Source organism: Electrona antarctica, assembly GCF_951216825.1.
Source record: "Electrona antarctica genome assembly, chromosome: 17".
Lineage (NCBI taxonomy): Eukaryota > Metazoa > Chordata > Actinopteri > Myctophiformes > Myctophidae > Electrona > Electrona antarctica.
In genome coordinates, this window is record NC_136798.1 from 34,273,907 (window position 1) to 34,292,459 (window position 18,553).

Below are 18,553 nucleotides of genomic sequence, written 5' to 3' on the forward strand. Positions count from 1 at the left end.
TGTCTGCTAAAGCATGTAACTCCACCACCTCTCCCCCTCTCATTGGACCCTCAAACTGTCTGCTAAAGCATGTAACTCCACCACCTCTCCCCCTCTCAAACTGTCTGCTAAAGCATGTAACTCCACCACCTCTCCCCCTCTCATTGGACCCTCAAACTGTCTGCTAAAGCATGTAACTCCACCACCTCTCCCCCTCTCAAACTGTCTGCAAAAGCATGTAACTCCACCACCTCTCCCCCTCTCAAACTGTCTGCTAAAGCATGTAACTCCACCACCTCTCCCCCTCTCAAACTGTCTGCAAAAGCATGTAACTCCACCACCTCTCCCCCTCTCAAACTGTCTGCTAAAGCATGTAACTCCACCACCTCTCCCCCTCTCATTGGACCCTCAAACTGTCTGCTAAAGCATGTAACTCCACCACCTCTCCCCCTCTCAAACTGTCTGCTAAAGCATGTAACTCCACCACCTCTCCCCCTCTCAAACTGTCTGCTAAAGCATGTAACTCCACCACCTCTCCCCCTCTCAAACTGTCTGCTAAAGCATGTAACTCCACCACCTCTCCCCCTCTCATTGGACCCTCAAACTGTCTGCTAAAGCATGTAACTCCACCACCTCTCCCCCTCTCAAACTGTCTGCTAAAGCATGTAACTCCACCACCTCTCCCCCTCTCAAACTGTCTGCTAAAGCATGTAACTCCACCACCTCTCCCCCTCTCAAACTGTCTGCTAAAGCATGTAACTCCACCACCTATCCCCCTCGCATGCAAGCAATTGGCAATTATAGTCACAATGCTAACTTTGATGAGGCAGTATTGAAAAATTCCCCTAGAAGTGGAAGTCCGTATTACCTTGCATGGATGTCAAGTGTGCATTACAACTTTTGAATGGCGGACTACAGTCAAAGAGCAGGTAGATAAAGAACATAACTACCATGATATATCTCTTTGGGGTTTTCTCAACATTACGTCTGAAACAACAGGAACTTCAGGGTCACCTCAGAATATATATATATTTTTTTTTAAAGAAACGAGTTTGAGAGTGAGTTATGCCTCTGCCAGCGGAGTGCCAATGTTTCTTTCCCTTTGTTCGCCCCTCCCCTTCCTGTGTCTCCATCAAGACAACTAAATCATCTTTGTTCACAACCTGTCATGACTCATAGCTAATGTCCTGCATCACAATCCATTCGTTCACGCACAGCTCTCTGTCTGTCTGTCTGTCTGTACAGTTGGGTGCCACCGATATTGTCCCTTATCATTTGACCCATTTAGGCCTGACCTCAAATTTTTTTTAAAATCTTTCTAAATCCTCCAGTTTTCTGAAATAAATATTTTCACGATTTTTCAAAAATAGCAGACCTACAAGCTCGTAGCGCGCCACTCGGTGCCGCGCTATGAGCTTGTAGATCTGCTATTTTTCAATAGCTAAATTATAACATAATGTTTAAAACACCAAAAGGGGTTCCTGCCCAAAATGGGTTAACTGTCCTTTTGCGCAGATCACGCAAACCTCAGCAAAAAGAAAAGGACAATATCGATGGCCTCCAACTGTACTTGTGCGAGTGCAGTCGGTGGGCGCTGGTTCCCAGTGGTAACCAAATACATTTAAGTACTGCACTTTTACTTGAGTATTTCCAATTTCCAACCCGTTTACTTCTACTCCACTACATCTCAGAGGCAAATATTGTACTTTTACTCCACTACACTCACTTGACAGCTTTAGTTACTTTGTAGATTTGGATTATTATTACAAAACAGTGAAAACACACATTACCCAGCCCTATTCAGCCCTATATACATTTTGGTCATTTTCTAAAGATTTTTACACATTTGAAAACTTGAAATGAGACATTCTGCATAAAGAGTACTTTTACTTTTGGTACTTTGAGTACATTATTATGCCAGCAGTTTTGTACTTTTACCCAGGTACATTTTGAATTCCACACTTTTAAGTAAAATGTTGAGTACTCTTTGCAGCGCTGCTGGTTTCCCAGTGGAGCGGTTCTAACAGCGGCGGTGCTAACATGGGGGCGGTTGTAGAACACTTATCACTTCAAAGGCTTCCTCTGACAAGAACATTGATTATCATACACAGCTGCGGCCCACGCATGCCGTCTGTGGAAATGTCATGTCACATCGACGCGGGAATACGCCTCGGAAATCGCCCACCCCTGATGTTTTTCAGGCATTCCCTTGATAGTGTTGATTTCGTCGTCGACTAAAACTATGAGGAAAGGTGTTCGTCGACTACCTTTTTAAAGCTATGATGACTAAAACTGAGACTAAATATATTGACAATTCCGTCAACAAATAAAAACTAGACTAAAATGTTAAGGACATTCATTCCTTCAGTCATTTTATGATGGTTGCGCTGAAAATAGCAGATCTACAAGCTCACAACGCGTCACACGTTGTGAGCTTGTAGATCTGCTATTTTCAGCATGCAACCAAGTGTAAAATCAGGCATTACGACGCCATCACGGGCGGCCCAAATCTAAAAAAAGATTTAGTCGACTAAAATCTTAAGATATTTAGTAGACTAAAACTAGACTAAAGGTGGCCTTACACTAGCCGATAATCGGGCATTTTTTTACGCTCGGGGGGTGCCCGACTCAATCGATCTGCTCGGGGCGCGATCGGGATCGACCCGATCAACATCAAGCATGTTTGATATTTGCTCTGCCCCGCTCCGATTATCCTGTAGTGTGTGGTGCTATCAGATTTCAGATTGAAAATAATCGGCTAGTGTAAGGCCACCTTTACAGTGACTAAACTAACACAAACTTTTCAGATGACTAAAATATGACTAAAACTATATGACATTTTATTCAACAGACTATGACTAAAACTAAATTAGCTGTCAAAATCACCACTGTCTCCCTTATTGCCTCTCTCTCTCTCTCTCTCTCTCTCTCTCTTTCATTCCCAACTGTGCAATTTAGGCAAGTATGTGCAGTCATTTTAACGTTCCCGAGGGACTCCCTAGTCGATAAAACTGCCCAAGACCCATTGCCATGACGGCGTTAGCAGAATATCACGGGACTACGGGTGAAATTCTTCTCGGCTTTTTGGGAACGGATTACGTGAGCTTTGGAAATTAAAGTGAATTGTAGCCTCGTTAATACTGGCTTATTATTATGAGGTCCTAATGAATGTGCCTCTTAGTCTTAACCACATGAACCCTAGCTAGCGCCCACGTTCTGGGGCTGGGGCATGTCATAATACTGTGAAACATTAATAGCAGATACTGTAGGGCAAGTGAATACAAATCACATAGTGTGCGTGCGTGCGTGCGTGCGTGCGTGCGTGCTTGCGTGCGTGCGTGCGTGCGATTATCATTTCAGCAATTACATATTATTTTTACCATTTAATATCAAGTGGCATGTGTCACTCACTGCCAGTTAGCCTAAAGCCTGACTGGCTTGCTGTATTATTAGTTCTGATAATTATGTTTTTAACACTAGTGTTACATTTAAAAAAAAAAGTACCCATAGCATAGCGGTCTATTTTTACACTCGGTTACACTAACACAGCGTGTGTCCCTCGCAACCCGTGGCGCTAATTAATTTAGAGAGAGGCACATGTTGCATGAGACGTCGTCAGAGCTACTAAACAGCACACGGTGTGTCGTGCACCAGTGTTCCATCAGATTCAGTATATTAGCCCATTCTGGGCGGGAACCCCTTTTGGTGTTACATACATTATGTTATAATTTAGCTATTGAAAAATAGCAGATCTACAAGCTCATAGCGCGCCACCGAGTGGCGCGCTATGAACTTGTAGGTCTGCTATTTTTGAAAAATCGTTAAAATGTGCCTCAAATCTTTCAGAAAATTGTCATGATTTAGAAAACTTTTTATTTTTATTTCGACGTCAGGCCTGAACGGGTTAGAGCAGGGCGGAAAGACCTCTGAAAAAGCCAAAGTTATGGGACAATAAAAAAAGCCCACTCCGTCGAGACCATTACTAATGAAATTCCATCAGGCCTAGGCTAGGCTAGGATGGATGGATGGATGGATGCAGCCAGCAGCCCCCTCAAGGAAGGGTGTTCCACCACGCTGTAACTAACAAGCCAACCCAGGGTTTACCTCACTCCTCCTAGCTGGCCCAGACCCAGGTGGCTGCTGCTGCTGCTGTGAGAGCATTTTGATGTATACTGTACAGTATTTCGATGGCAACTCTGATAAAGAGCAGGGATAGAGAGAACATGAAAAGGAAGAGAGGCTATAAAAGGGGGGGGAGGGTGGGTAGTTAATGATATACGACACAACAAAGGAAAGGAGCTTCGAGTTCGACAGGCAGCCCGGATAAGGCGAGGGTGGGGGACTGGTGGTGGGGGGAGTCAGTAGGATTCAGCGTGTGTGCATGTGGGAGTTAGGGGGGTTATTTGAGATTTTGAGTGCGTGAATCACTATGCATGGTATTCTGTGTGTACTGTAAGTGTGCGTGTCGCGTGTGCGTGCGTGTGTGTGCGTGTGTGCGTGTGAGCAGCAGCAGTGCTCTGGGAGGGTGGATATAAAGAATATCAGCCCGAGGTGTCCCAGACAGCCTCCTGGTGTGATGTCAACTAGAACACCGTTTCCCCAACACTGGGTCGGCACCCAATAGCGAGTCGCGAACACTTTTTTATGGGTCGCTTCATTTCTATTTTTTTGTTTCCCACATTTTGCTTCATTATTATTGTTATTATTTCAAAACATTAAAAAAAAAAAAACATTGCCCAAAAAGCTAAAACTTTCATGAATTTCTTTTTTTTTTTAACTTTTTTTTTCTCCAGTAATTTCATGAAGAAATAAAATAAAAATCTAAGAAACTCCATTAAATTAGAAACCAAAAAAGAAATAATGAAGTGTTAAGAAGTGTAAAGAAGTCGCGCCACATGAGCTTGTGAGCTTGTACATCGGCAATTTTCACCACCACCACCACTTCTTTTTTGGGGTCTCGAGCTAAAAGGTTTGGGAGCCACTGAGCTAGACGAGAGAGGAGGGGGGGAGGAGAACAGAGAAGAACTAGAGAGATGGGGGGGGGGGGGGGGGGGTTTGAGAGGATCAAGATGAAGGCAAAATAAATATGAATTATTTAATCACGGGTATGAAACTGGTGCCAGCAACACTCAACCAGCGAGTACACACACGATGAGCAAATAGCTACAGTGCCAGGCAGGTGTCTTGTTCCATTCCAAGCATTGAGCTAACGACCTACGCCCACCACAACAGAATAAAAAGGGACCTTATAATTAATTCAAGGCTTTGTTTCTCAAATATTGCGTTATGGCCCAAAACCTTATAGGTTCCGGTGCCAAAATATCCCCTGGTGTTGTGTTCAATCTTTTATTTTTCCAGGGAAAATCTGCGGTGCTTCTTCGCTTGTATTCTAGCACAGGGGTTCTCAACGTTTTTGGCCGGGGACCTCCGGAAATGCTTTGGCAATGTCTCGGGACCCCCGCCCCGCCCCCTCCCGACCCCCAATATAAATTGACTGTAACAATAACCTTAACCCATTTTGGGCGGGAACCCCTTTTGGTGTTTTAAGCATTATGTTATAATTTAGCTATTGAAAAATAGCAGATCTACAAGCTCATAGCGCGCCACCGAGTGGCGCGCTACGAGCTTGTAGGTCTGCTATTTTTGAAAAATCGTGAAAAAAATAATAATAATAATTTGGGGACCCCCCAAACTAATTTGGCGACCCCCCGAGGGGTCGCGACCCACGGGTTGAGAACCCCTGTTCTAGCAAGCTGAATTCACAGACAGTTACACAGTGGAACTTCTTAGCACCATATAGTCCTCCATTATGGTGCAGCGGAGATCTTGCTCACAGATCTCATTCACTTTCGCCGTCCGTATGGTTTATTTATTTTTCCTTACTTCAAGACAGAAAATGTCACGTCTGGCTAACCTTTACCCAGTGGTGGAAAGTAACCAAGTACTGTACTTACAGTAAGTACAATTTGGAGACATTTGTACTATTTTCAATTTCCAATACTTTTACTTCTACTCCACTACACCTCGGATCCAAATATTGTACTTTGTACTCCACTACATTTATTTGAAAACTTTAGTTACTAGTTACTCTGTAGATTTGGATTATTATTACAAAACATACATAAACCACTTCAGCCCTATATACATTCCAGCAATTTGAAAATAGCAGATGTACAAGCTCACAATACATCGCGACGGACTGTGAGCTTGTAGATTTGCTATTTTCAAAAAAATATATATATACATTTGAAGACTTGAAATGTGGCATTCTGCATAATGAGTACTTTTGATGCCACTACTTCTGTACCTTTACTGAAGTACATTTCGAATTCCGGACTTTTACTGCAGTATTGATACTTTTTCTTAAGTAAAAGAATCGAGTACTTTTTCCACCATTGCCTTCAGCGCTAGCACTGTGTGCACTCTGGGTGTACGAGGCCTCCGTGTTCCATTGTGATTGTAGCGACACTGAAACCTTCAGCTGTCTGACTGTCTCCACAACAGCTGACATGAAGCCTGCAGTGAACACAAGTGAGACAGGCATTCAGTTGGTCTGGTGTACCAATGCCCACATATAGCAGTTAAAGGCACCCAAATGCACCTGTCTCCGTCCATTGTGTGTGTGTGTGTGTACGGGTGCGTGTGTGCGTAATGGACATTATTCACTAAATGCACGACAGCACGCACTAGGGCATTCAAAATAATTTGATTATTCGATTTTTCGACTAGCAAAACGGTAGTCGACACTGTAAATCAAAAATCAAGTAATCGCTAATATTATTTTTGCTTTTTTTTTGCTTTTCTACAGCAGACATGCAGCTGTGAGCTCTGTTGTTTTGTTGGTAGTTCTCCAACTTAAGTACTAATCCATTCCTGGCTGATTGTTTTCATATATCATATACAAGCCTACTGTACGTGGGTTTTCCGTCACCATCACTCGTGTAGGTGCGGTGGTGGCACTGGCAGCATTCAAGACAGATTTTCTTTGGAAAAAGCATGCCTCATAGGCTCATACGCTCAATGGGTACAACTACAGTGTGCAAATACTTTTACTATTGGTGAGTTTATTACTGTAGTTTGTTCAACAAGTTAGATTGGAGACGTGTCGTCGCGGTACAGTAAAGTATAGCAGGAGTCCCTCCTCACTCTGCCCAATATTATCCACAGTTTGGTGACAGTCACACTACAGTAGCTCTTGCCGTGATTTCATGTTTCTTTTTCGTATTCATCTTTCTTCATGCTTATCCAACAAAAGTGCAGGCGTGCGGCATTATTAAAAACAAACAGCTATGCCGTGCGATCATAGTTACAGTATAATAGTTTGCGATTCTAAAGCTATGGACCAGAGCTAATCATAACCATTATAAAGTAACTTGTTGAACATTTAGGGTTGTATGAATTGAATGAAAAACATTGCATCGTTCATTTCAACCAGCGCTGTCCTCTCCTCCCCGGACCGTAGAAAGGTCTTGCACATAAAAAATAGCAGATCTACAAGCTCACAACTAAGGATGGGTATCGTTGGGATTTTTGTGAATCCAGTACCGATTCCGGTTCTGCTTATCGATTCCGGTTCCTAACGGTTCCCTATTTCGGTTCCAAATGGTATGAAATAATTATTTAAAATAATAGGTCAAATGTTTATTTAACAAAAAGTTTTATGGTCCTATACAGTTATTGTCACATACAGAAGTGAGTCTTTCCTTTTCCATGTCACGGACAGAAGTGATTCCTTCTTTCCTTTTCCATGCTTGCGTTGGGAGTGCAGACACAGCCATTAATTAGCAACTCTGTACAGCTGTGAGACTATGCCTTTGATGTGCGTGCGGCCGTACGCTGATCACTCAGCTGCGTGTTATTGTCTCACTGATTGACTGGCTGACGCGCAAACATTATCCCCAAACGATCCTCCCACGTCCCACGTCCCCTGTCAATGCTGCATAGAGAGAGAGAGATAGAGAGACGCTTGCAGCAGCTACTTACAATAGTTTTTCACCGGATTTTGATGTTAAAAAAATAAATAATTAGCACATGACTGCGCACATCTGTATGAACCGATAGTTGGAACCGAAATTGAATAAATGTAATGGGTACCCGGTACCCATGCATGTTCGCCGGTTTGGTACCTGCTTGGTCCCGAGGTTCGGGACCCACCCCTACTCACAACGCGTCCATCCGTGAGTCATTGTGGACTTGCAACTTTGACTTGACGGACGTGAATTTCGGCCAATCAGAGCGGTAGCAGCACAGCAGCCTGCCTGCATTCAGAGTAATCTAGTAAGAGAGTGGTGACACTAGCATTGACTCCCATTGTAACAATGGAATGCGGAAGTGCTCATTCTATCTCAATGGGATAGTTCCAATGTTTGGAACTATAGCCCAAGGGCACCCGCTTTGCGGCGAGATCAAAGCGTGTCGCCAATCTTACTATTCCACTCAGCCTGCATTCACCGGCTCCGTTTTGCAGTTAATCCTTCACTCGCTTTTCATTTCAGAACACAGTGTTTTAATGCTTGATTGAATGGAAAAAATATCACATTTTACCGCCGACTATTCAACTAATCGACTATAAACCGATTTTGATGGTAATCGAGTCGACTATCAAAAATCACGTTTGGTTAATGCCCTAGCACGCACGGCCCACACACACACACACACTGTTACACATACAAGCTTAATGTAAACCTACTTTTTTCCTACACCACAACAAATCAATGCTATCAACCAGAAATCTTGATTAATGTATTTGTTTGCACCTTGACTACTGCAGTGCTCTTTTCTCAGCCTCAGCCAGTCCGCAGCTCAAAACGCTGCAGCCATGCAGGCTGCTAACCCAAACCAACCGGAAATCCCACAGCACACTAATCCTCGTCTCCCTTCATTGGCTCCCCGTAAAAGCACTGGTTCTCAAAGTGGAGTCCGACGGGGACACACACAATTTGGATCATTTTAAACACTTATTACCAATTTTTGTTTCGCCTATTCTAAATGATTTTGACAAAATCTTCCCATATTTTTGACAAATCTTCTTTTATGGCGGTCCCTGGAACTGGCACAAAATGTTTTCCAAATGGCAGTCAAATGGCAGCCAAATACACGAGATTCTTTTGAGAAACATTGCATAAAATAGTTTAGATACTGCTTATCACACTGTATGCATTGTCTTGACCCTTCATGTAGTTCGGAACTTTCCCATTCCGTACTCCACTTGTTCACATCTCTCAATTTATACCCCTGAACCTCCACAAATTCAGGTGGAGGGCCCCATCCCTCTGGAACAGCCCCCACACCCGTCCCCCATCCCTCTGGAACAGCCCCCACACCCGTCCCCCATCCCTCTGGAACAGCCCCCACACCCGTCCGGTATAATGAGCTGACTCTGTAAAAGGCTTCAAACTAATTCAAAACTCATCTCTACCAAATTGCCTTAATTCCCTGCAAAGTAGGGGCTGTAATTTATTAATTAATATACGTGTATAGTGTCTCACTGAGTATGCACATCCTGTGCAGTTACTTTGTAACTTTGTTCTAAAAAAGGTGCTATATATATAAATAAAGCACACACACACACACAATGCAACGCAGCGTGTTGTGAGCGCAACTACTACAACTATAAATCACACTTTAATTTAGAAACCACATGGTGGGTAGAAAAACAGAGAGAAAGACATTCAGACAGCAGGGTGAGAGATGCATATTAATACGAGGGTGGGAGCGCAGACTAGTGGATCTTTTCATGCATTATTTATCTCCAGGTGACTTGCTACTCTGCATATCTCTGCTCACCTCACGCCACTGTGGACGCTCGCAGCCTACCGACATGGACAGTGCAATGAAGCACTGTGGACGCTCGCAGCCTACCGACATGGACAGTGCAATGAAGCACTGTGGACGCTCGCAGCCTACCGACATGGACAGTGCAATGAAGCACGGACGCACTGACACGCGTGGGGCACGTGTGTGAACATCGGATTCTGCATATGCATGATACGGGCACACGCATAGTTGAACACGCAAACACACAACATCAAGCGCTTGCTTAAAGAACTGCGAGTTGAAGTTGTGGGCAAATTGTTAAGAGAGATATTCAGTGACTACCGTCATCTACCGTTCATCTGCAATTTTCTGTGGTGGTCGCAGAAATGTTTGTTGTTAACGTGCACTAAAGTAGCAAATCGCATGACGTGGTTAAACTATGCTATTATAGTTTCAAGAGCAATACTTTCTAGCCAGATATTTGTTTTGAAAGAGAAGTTATTAGTGAATTGTATCTATTGTAATTACTGTATCTGCTGCTCTTTCATTTGTTTCAATTTGTATCTGTTGTTTTTCTAAGACTCACTGTGTATAGTACTGAATGTTTTGCCAGAGTGATTGTTATTTGAGGTGCTTTGACTATGCGCTCTCACCCTCATGCCTCTTCGGCACAGTTTTCTCTCCTACGAGTCCTACCACTGTCAAAGTTTGAACGAGAATTATAATGAAACAAATTATACACAATTACAGTAAATGGTAGAATGTATGAGTTATTTAGTCAATAGAGCTCTTCACTGGTCCAAAATGACAGACCCGAACCCTAATGGACGCGTGGATTTTGTTTCCGAGACCCGACTTGACGGACCCGGACGAGTGGACCCGACATTCTTTTTTTTTTTTTAAAACAAACCTGAACCTGTGAGGTTCGTTCCGACATCCAGCGAAGATATTACAGACCCAAACTATTATTTCATGGACCCGACATACCTACGATGCCTTTTGCTAACACAGGCTAGACGTCAGTTATACTCCATAATGAAACCTAGCAGCAACGTAGCAGCCTACAATAAGAGCCAATGTTTTAACCCATTCTGGACGGGAACCCCTTTTGGTGTTTTAAGCATTATGTTATACTTTAGCTATTGAAAAATAGCAGATCTACAAGCTCATAGCGTGCCACCGAGTGGCGCGCTACGAGCTTCTAGGTCTGCTATTTTTGAAAAATCGTAAAAATGCGGCACAAATCTTTGAATATATATTCTTTCAGAATACTTTTTTTTTTTTTTTTTACGTCAGGTCAAAATGTTTTAACTGCGATTCATTCATCATTCTGATTCCACAGAGGTACAGCACAGACTCCTCTCCGCTCACACTGAACTGACAGTATGTGCAGCTCAATTGTGTTCCCCTGTATATTGCGCTGCATCTATCTGATCCCAGGTCAGTGTAATCATTGTAGCACTTCATGCTTTTCTCTAGCGATCAGCGCTGAACTCAGGTCTTCTCCGATCCACTCAGGTATTACACAATGATAAATAGTCTGAGATAACGGAAGCGGAACTGACCCGGATCCGAGTGATTATGGTAAACAGGGATCTGGACGCGTACCACAGACGGGTCCTGTCATATTTTCAGAACCGGTGAACCTGTGAAGAACTCTAATAGTCAAGTCAAGGCAATTGTATTGTATATCGGCAAATCACAATGAAATCATAAAAAAGCTGAAATAGCTGATCTACAAGCTTACAACGCGTCACGATCAGCTATTGCCGCTATTTTTTTATTTGTATGACAATTAATTGCCAACGTGTACTGTACACGTAGAAGCCCTCCTCCCTGTCCTCTATGTGTGTGTGTGTGTGTGTGTGTGTGTGTGTGTGTGTGTGTGTGTGTGTTAGCCTGCGCAACAGTGACACTTAGTGGTCAACAAAGGGGACACAGGGACAGACATATGGACACACATAGCTGTCTATAGGAGTGGCTCGCACCACTCAAAAACTAAACTAAAACTAACAAGCCCAAATTAATTAAATCAATTAATTACCAGCTGCATTATTATTATCTGCAGGGGTCCGCTATAACTGCCTCTGTGTCAGTTTCAGCGCAGTAGTTTAGGTAGGAACCAAAATTCTCTAAGGCGGAACTATTGTGTTCGGAGTCATTCGTTTCCGCCCGGACATATTTGCGGTGTGCACATACATCAGCCAAAGAGAAAACCAGCTGGACTACAGGACTAGAGGACTACTGGACTAGCTTGCACATCGATTATAGACTCAGTTTGCTATTGCATAGCAGCTGGTAAAAACATAAAACGCAAAAGGCTGTTTCTGGGTAGGTTTGTGGGGCTTTGCTGCCGACCTGTAGGGCGAGAGGATGTTGAGGGGCGGAGGCTGCTCGCAGGTGTGGAAGGTCTCCTGCAGCGGAACCGGCAGCGACTGGCGGTCAAACAGCTGCTGGTCCTGAATGGTGGAGCTCCTGAACGCCTTCCTCATGGTGATGTCCTGGAGGGACACTGAGGGGGACAGAGAGAGAGAGAGAGAGAGAGAGAGAGAGAGAGAGAGATGCAGTGGTGAGAGAAAAAAAGCACTCACACTCAGTATCAATTCTGAAATGCAGAACTTACAAGTAAAAGTCCAGAATTAAAAATGTGTAGTAAAAAGTACAAAAGTATGCACAACAGTAGAACGTACTCGTTGTGCAGAATGTCCCATTTCAAGTTTTCAAATGGCCGAAATGTATATAGGACTGAAGTGGGTAATGCATGTTTTTTTTTGTAATAATAGAAGTATGTCGGGTGTGGCTTATTGTCGGTATCAGCCGGCAACACGCGGGAGTCTGACCCATAGAGTAATAAAAGGATAGAGACAGAACCGATAGAGACAGAACTAGACCCCTGGGAGATGGAGTCTGTCCCTGTTACAATGCCCTATAGACCCCTGGGAGATGGAGTCTGTCCCCGTAACAAAGCGCTAGACCCCTGGGAGATGGATTGCTGAGGTGGAGCGCCACACCTAGCGCTTACACCAGAAGTACTGTACTGGGAGCTGATGTTCTCAGCTCCCAGTACAGTACTTCCCGTACCCAAGCCTCAGGAGTCAGAGGGTTCTCAGGGGCCACTCTGCATCCTGACACAGAGATCCCTCCTGTATGAGTAACACCCGTGCTACTCAAACGCTGAGTTGGCGGTGCCCAATGTATGTTGAAAAATCACACCCGTGTGAACTGAGTGGTGTAAGGTCTTATATAGCCTGTCTGACGTAATGAAATCATGTCTGACGTAATGAAATCACACCCGGGTGAACAGGGTGAACATAGCAACCATGCTCATTTTTTCTGCACAGACTAACAAAGCCAGTTGAAATCACACCCGGGTGAACAGGGTGAACATAGCAACCATGCTCATTTTTTCTGCACTAACAAAGCCAGTTGTAGGAGTGGTTTACACCACTCAATTGTAGGAGTGGTTTACACCACTCAAAAAGTGAAATAAAGAGAACGTACAAAACAAATGCCACATACACAGCGATATATATTTGCCGACACATTGCTGACACAAGCTCGATCGCCAACTCAAGCCCCCTGTGCTAAACATAATCATTGACATTTAGTTCCATTATCATCATCACTGCCATCAAATAATTAAATTGGCGCCGATGTCGTCGTCATTACAGTCCCACTCCCACTGAACGAAGCCGCTGTCATCCACTCGTGGCCCAACACTTCAGCGATTTGTGAATATCACGTCCACCTATACACAAGAAATCCACGTGGCCAGGCTGGGCTCGTCTGGGCTGGACCAAGGTCGTTTGTCAGGCGCTGTGGGAGTAATTGCCCTCCTTTCGTATAGAACCATTTGACATCCGTTGGGGGAATAACAGAGGGGAATCAATGCTGCATAGTCGAAGCTTTCAGACACACACACAAAAAAGTTCAAAAACAGCCTTGAGAAATTGCTGAGAGGATGAGAGAGAGAGAGAGAGAGAGAGAGAGAGAGAGAGAGAGAGATAACAGACACTCACTAACCCTCAATCTGGCTGGGGCAACTAGACATGGCGTTTCTTGGGAAGGGTTCCAGAGTTGCAATCAGACCTGAATTATGCATTAGACATGACAAAGTGGGATACACTTTATTCCTTCTCGAGGGAGCGATGGCACTGTTTTAGTTACAGAGAACAATGGAACGTGGCAGATAATGCTCCATCTGGTGTACTCCATCGTACCCAACACAGATAATGCTCCATCTGGTGTACTCCATCGTACCCAACACAGCCAATCTACTGCACAAGCTCACAACCTGTCACACCGCAACAAATGTGAGCTTAGATGTCATACCTTAAGTATACATTTGTCTTAAAAAGGCATTGTAGTCTCCCATTAACTCTGCCAGAATTCTACACTATTTGAGGCGCTTTCCTCCCGATACCGACTGCTATACGCATAGTATAGATGTTCTACCTTTAACCTTGTTGACAGCAACAATGTTCTCTTCCATATGAAGAGCCATTTAAGATTCGGTCGTCCAGGCCGATCCCCGTTTAGAATGAGAGCCATTTTGCAAAGCAGTTTGACAGAAATACCTCCTTATCCAGATTGCACAAGGCAATGACTCCCAGAGTCAGTGTTTAAGTAGCGGAGCGACAAGCTGCCCCGGGCTGATGCTGCTGCTGCTCGACTATTAAACAAACACCCTCACAGATCTGAGGTCTGCCAAGGAGCAGAGCAGAGAGGGGAAGAGATAATAAAACTGACACGGACACAGTGAGTCAGTGACAAATACAAAAAAATGGGTGTGAAAGAGAGAGAGAGACACAGACAGACAAGACAGACAGACAGACAGACAGACAGACAGACAGACAGACAGACAGACAGACAGACAGACAGACAGAGCTAGAGGGTGGGTTGGATATGAAGGACTTTCCCTGACAGCTGATGGCATAAGGGGAAAACTCAACACAAACTCTCTCTCTCTTACACACACACACACACACACACACACACACACACACACACACACACACACACACACACACACACACACACACACACACACACACACACACACACACACACACACACACACACACACACACACACACACACACACACACACACACACACACACACACACACACACACACACACCTGAAAAGAGACACTTGACGTTCCGAGTGACAGGTCTGGTAATGGCACTTCTAAATCATTAGGGACTCTCTTCAGGCCACTGCAGGGCACTTTACCACATCAGCAACAGGTGTCCTTTTCAGGGTCACCCATGAGTCCCAGCAGTACACGCACAACACAGAGGGGGCAGGCCAGGAGGAATGACCTCCTCTGAAATTCATGCCATCCCCCCCCCCCCCCCCCCCCGCCCTCCGAGCCCATGATACCTGCGAGCTGAATCTTAATGGTATATGAGCCCTAATAGATTGCTATGTGGATGGATGGAGCGGTCTTTGTTGGAGCCAGACAGATAGTGTTGCTGCTGGCCAATAGATAGATAAGTGTTGTTGATGAGGGTTTTTTGGCACAGACAAACAAACACAGCGTGTGTGTGTGTGTGTGTGTGTGTGTGTGTGTGTGTGTGTGTGTGTGTGTGTGTGCATGCGTGCGAGTGAGTGAGAGAGAGCAGCAGACGCATCATATTGTGAGGCGCGCTGTGAAATGCGGGCGTGAGATAGTGCACCGGACAACAAAGGGGAGGGACCTCTGTGTCAGGATGCGTTGGATGCAGAGAGGGACCCCTGAGAACCCTCTGACTTCTGACATAAACAGGCCCGCTGGGCTGGTCGATACGGGCATCGACGCACACGCAGTGCACACAAACACAGCAGATCAGTGACCAGTGAGTGAGGGATATCTAAACACTCACTCACTCAATTCAATTAAAAATGTTCAATTTAAAGAGGGCTTCATTGGCATGAGAAAACATTACGTATACATTGCCAAAGTAAAACGTGGAACAATACAATCAAAACTAAATGTATGTACAATTGAAAGTCTGAATAATATCCAACAGATCAATTTCTACTCTCATTCGTGTCTCGTCCACACATGCACACAGGAGCATGAACACATACTGTAATGAGTCGTCCGACAAACTAATTATAGGTGTGTGTGTGTGTGTGTGTGTGTGTGTGCGCGTGTGTGTGTGTGTGCGACACTGTGCGTGTACATGTGTGTTGGGCTGAACTGTGGCAACCTCTGATTTCAGGATGAATTCCTTATCAGTGAAAACTAGGGGACGGTTTATCTCTTTGGCTCCCTCATATCTCTCCCTCAGATACCGCGATAGTATCACGTTAATACACTCTCGGCTAGAGAGAGGGGTGAAGAAGTCCTCAAAAAACACACATGCACACGCAGTCACGCACGCACACACGCACACACACACACACACACACACACACACACACACACACACACACACAGCTATCTCCTTCAACCAGACGGCCGGAAAATATTCTATGAAGTTATCTTTTTCTTTTTTCTTTTTTTTTGCCTGTCTTCTTCCCAAGCCATGTAGTGGAATCCCGCGCACGGCCGCAGCAGATAAGGACAGCAGGGCTCACAGGGAGCCCGTCAGCATGCTGGCCAGCTCGCCTCTTGCACTTTCTGCACAATGCAAATGTTGCCCTACTTCTCGTCTCCCTGCACACCTCCTCGTCTCCATACTATATCTACACCCTCCCGTCTCCTCCTCTGCATTCTTATCGCTGCTCACTCGTCTTAACCTCTTCTTTCTTTCTGCTTTAACTCTTTCATTGCTTTCCCCTGCTTTTCGCCCCCTCTCCATCAATCCTAGACCAGTGGGTCTTGAAACACGGTCAGCGAGCGCTACCAGCATGTAAACAAAACGTGGTAAAACATGTCGGCTGATGATGTTTCTAAAAAGGTTATGTAAAGAAATGATTTATTTAAACGATTTAATAGCCAGACCGATGCGGTCGCAAGTTAAACCACAGTGGGGGCAGCCACGTTTGTTGCTTGACGTCACAGAGTCGAAACGGCGCTGATTGGCCGTAACCGCGGTATCAGATTTTCGACCGAGGCTGACACAGAGTCACCAGACCTGAAACGCCAGAAGAAAAAAAAAAAAATGGCCGTGGCTAGCGATTCAGTAAGTGGAACCGCTGTTGGTGGATGTGCCAATGAGGGAGGTACAGCACAATGTGCAGACCTTCTGTTATCTTTTACTAGTCTTTCTTTCAGTCCAGTACAGTACCTGCTTTAAAAAGCTTTGTATGTACTGTATTGTTTAGTGGGAGAACTCAGCCATAACTTCAAGCTAGCAGAAATAAATTCAGGAGCGATGTTGAACTAACTCAATCACACGGACACTCACATTTGCATTTGTTTTCTAGGAGCATGTATTGTGCTTTCACTGTGCATCCAATGACGCTGCACCCTATGCATATATAGTGTTATCTATTCATTGGTGTTATATCTCATCGAATCATCCCTCCATGGCATTATTGAGTTGTTTTGTGTGTGTCTAGTGTCTACTCTGCATGGGTGTGTATTCATATGTTTGTATTTAGCCTGCGCTAGCTTGTCACAGTGTGGTTTTCTCAGTTTCCTTGGCAGCCGGACAGGGAGACCGAGACATAGTTTAGTCTGACGCAGGGATCACACTGACCCAGACATCTGGCCTTCACCCACAGGGATCACACTGACCCAAACATCTGGCCTTCACCCACAATGCCTTTGGATACAAGCCAAGCCTCTGGAGGACGATCGGGGAAGCTGCTTGGTCCATATTCTACATATTCACACACACATATTCACACACACATATATTCACACACACACACACACACACACACACACACACACACACACACACACACACACACACACACACACACACACACACACACACACACACACACACACACACACACACACACACACACACACACACACACACACACACACACACACACACACACACACACAGTTCATGGTGTGAGCGGACAATCAATTCATGAGTGTCAATTTTCTTTTCATGGAAAACAAACAGCACAGACACAGCAAAGAAACTGCTCATCTAACTCATAAAGTGAAAAAAGCGTCACTTTTGTACACTTTTTGCACCTTATATCATGATTTTACTGCATGTGCTCCCATTGGTTTCCCCCGTCCAAGCCTCCGGTCCTTTCAGGCCAACAACAACAACAACAACAAGGAAAAAGAAATGGCCATCCATCACCGTGCTGCCGTCTGGGGCCAGGAGGACCAGGGGACTGATTGAAAAACAAAGCTACCTACCGGGCTAAATAAATGACACCTGGGAGAGAACGAAGTGAGAGAACGACAGGGTGACAGAGACAGATACGAGGGGTGAAGGAGAATGAGGCAGACCACCAACAGAAATAAAAGAGAGCGAGAGAGAGGACCCTATTCTGGGCAACACTCTGCAAACATGTCTGGGCGTCAAATACATAACAAGGTTATCTTTGAAAAACAAAGAAGGGTCCCGCACACTGTCAGAAAACGTGTTGCTCTTTATTCAACGCTTCGGTCTATTCGACCTTCATCAGGACAGACAATGGGCGTCAAATACAGAAACATAGTGGAAATAGCAGCCGACGACGCCATAATGAGACTCTGCGTTGTGTTGGGAGCTCGCAGATCGGCTATTTTCACGATGATTCGATGTACAAACAAAGCACAGCATACATACATACAGGCTCGAAGTGGTTAAGAGGATCTCTTGATGATGGCTTTTTTTGGCCTCCTATAAGCCTGCAGCCCACAGTGGGAGATATAATAGTTCCATTAAATAGGGGATGCAGGCCATTAGCTTGGCTGGCCGGAC

At 44.7% G+C, this 18,553-nt stretch overlaps 1 protein-coding gene and 1 long non-coding RNA gene across 5 annotated transcripts in view; one reads left to right on the plus strand and one right to left on the minus strand.

Annotated features, from left to right (window-relative positions):
• LOC306940467 overlaps window positions 1-18,553 on the plus strand; it is a 560,182-nt gene that overhangs the window by 153,435 nt on the left and 388,194 nt on the right. The gene's annotated exons all lie outside the window — the stretch shown is intronic.
• The window catches only part of wasf1 (WASP family member 1), a 111,228-nt gene that overhangs the window by 32,468 nt on the left and 60,207 nt on the right, over window positions 1-18,553 (minus strand). For all 4 annotated transcript variants that reach the window (XR_013792122.1, XM_079526705.1, XM_079526704.1 and 1 more), the window contains exon 4: window positions 12,094-12,247. Coding sequence is in view for 3 of the 4 variants with exons in the window: in XM_079526705.1 (XP_079382831.1) it covers window positions 12,094-12,247 (154 nt within the window). In the remaining variant the exon portion in view is untranslated. The remainder of the gene's footprint in view (window positions 1-12,093; window positions 12,248-18,553) is intronic.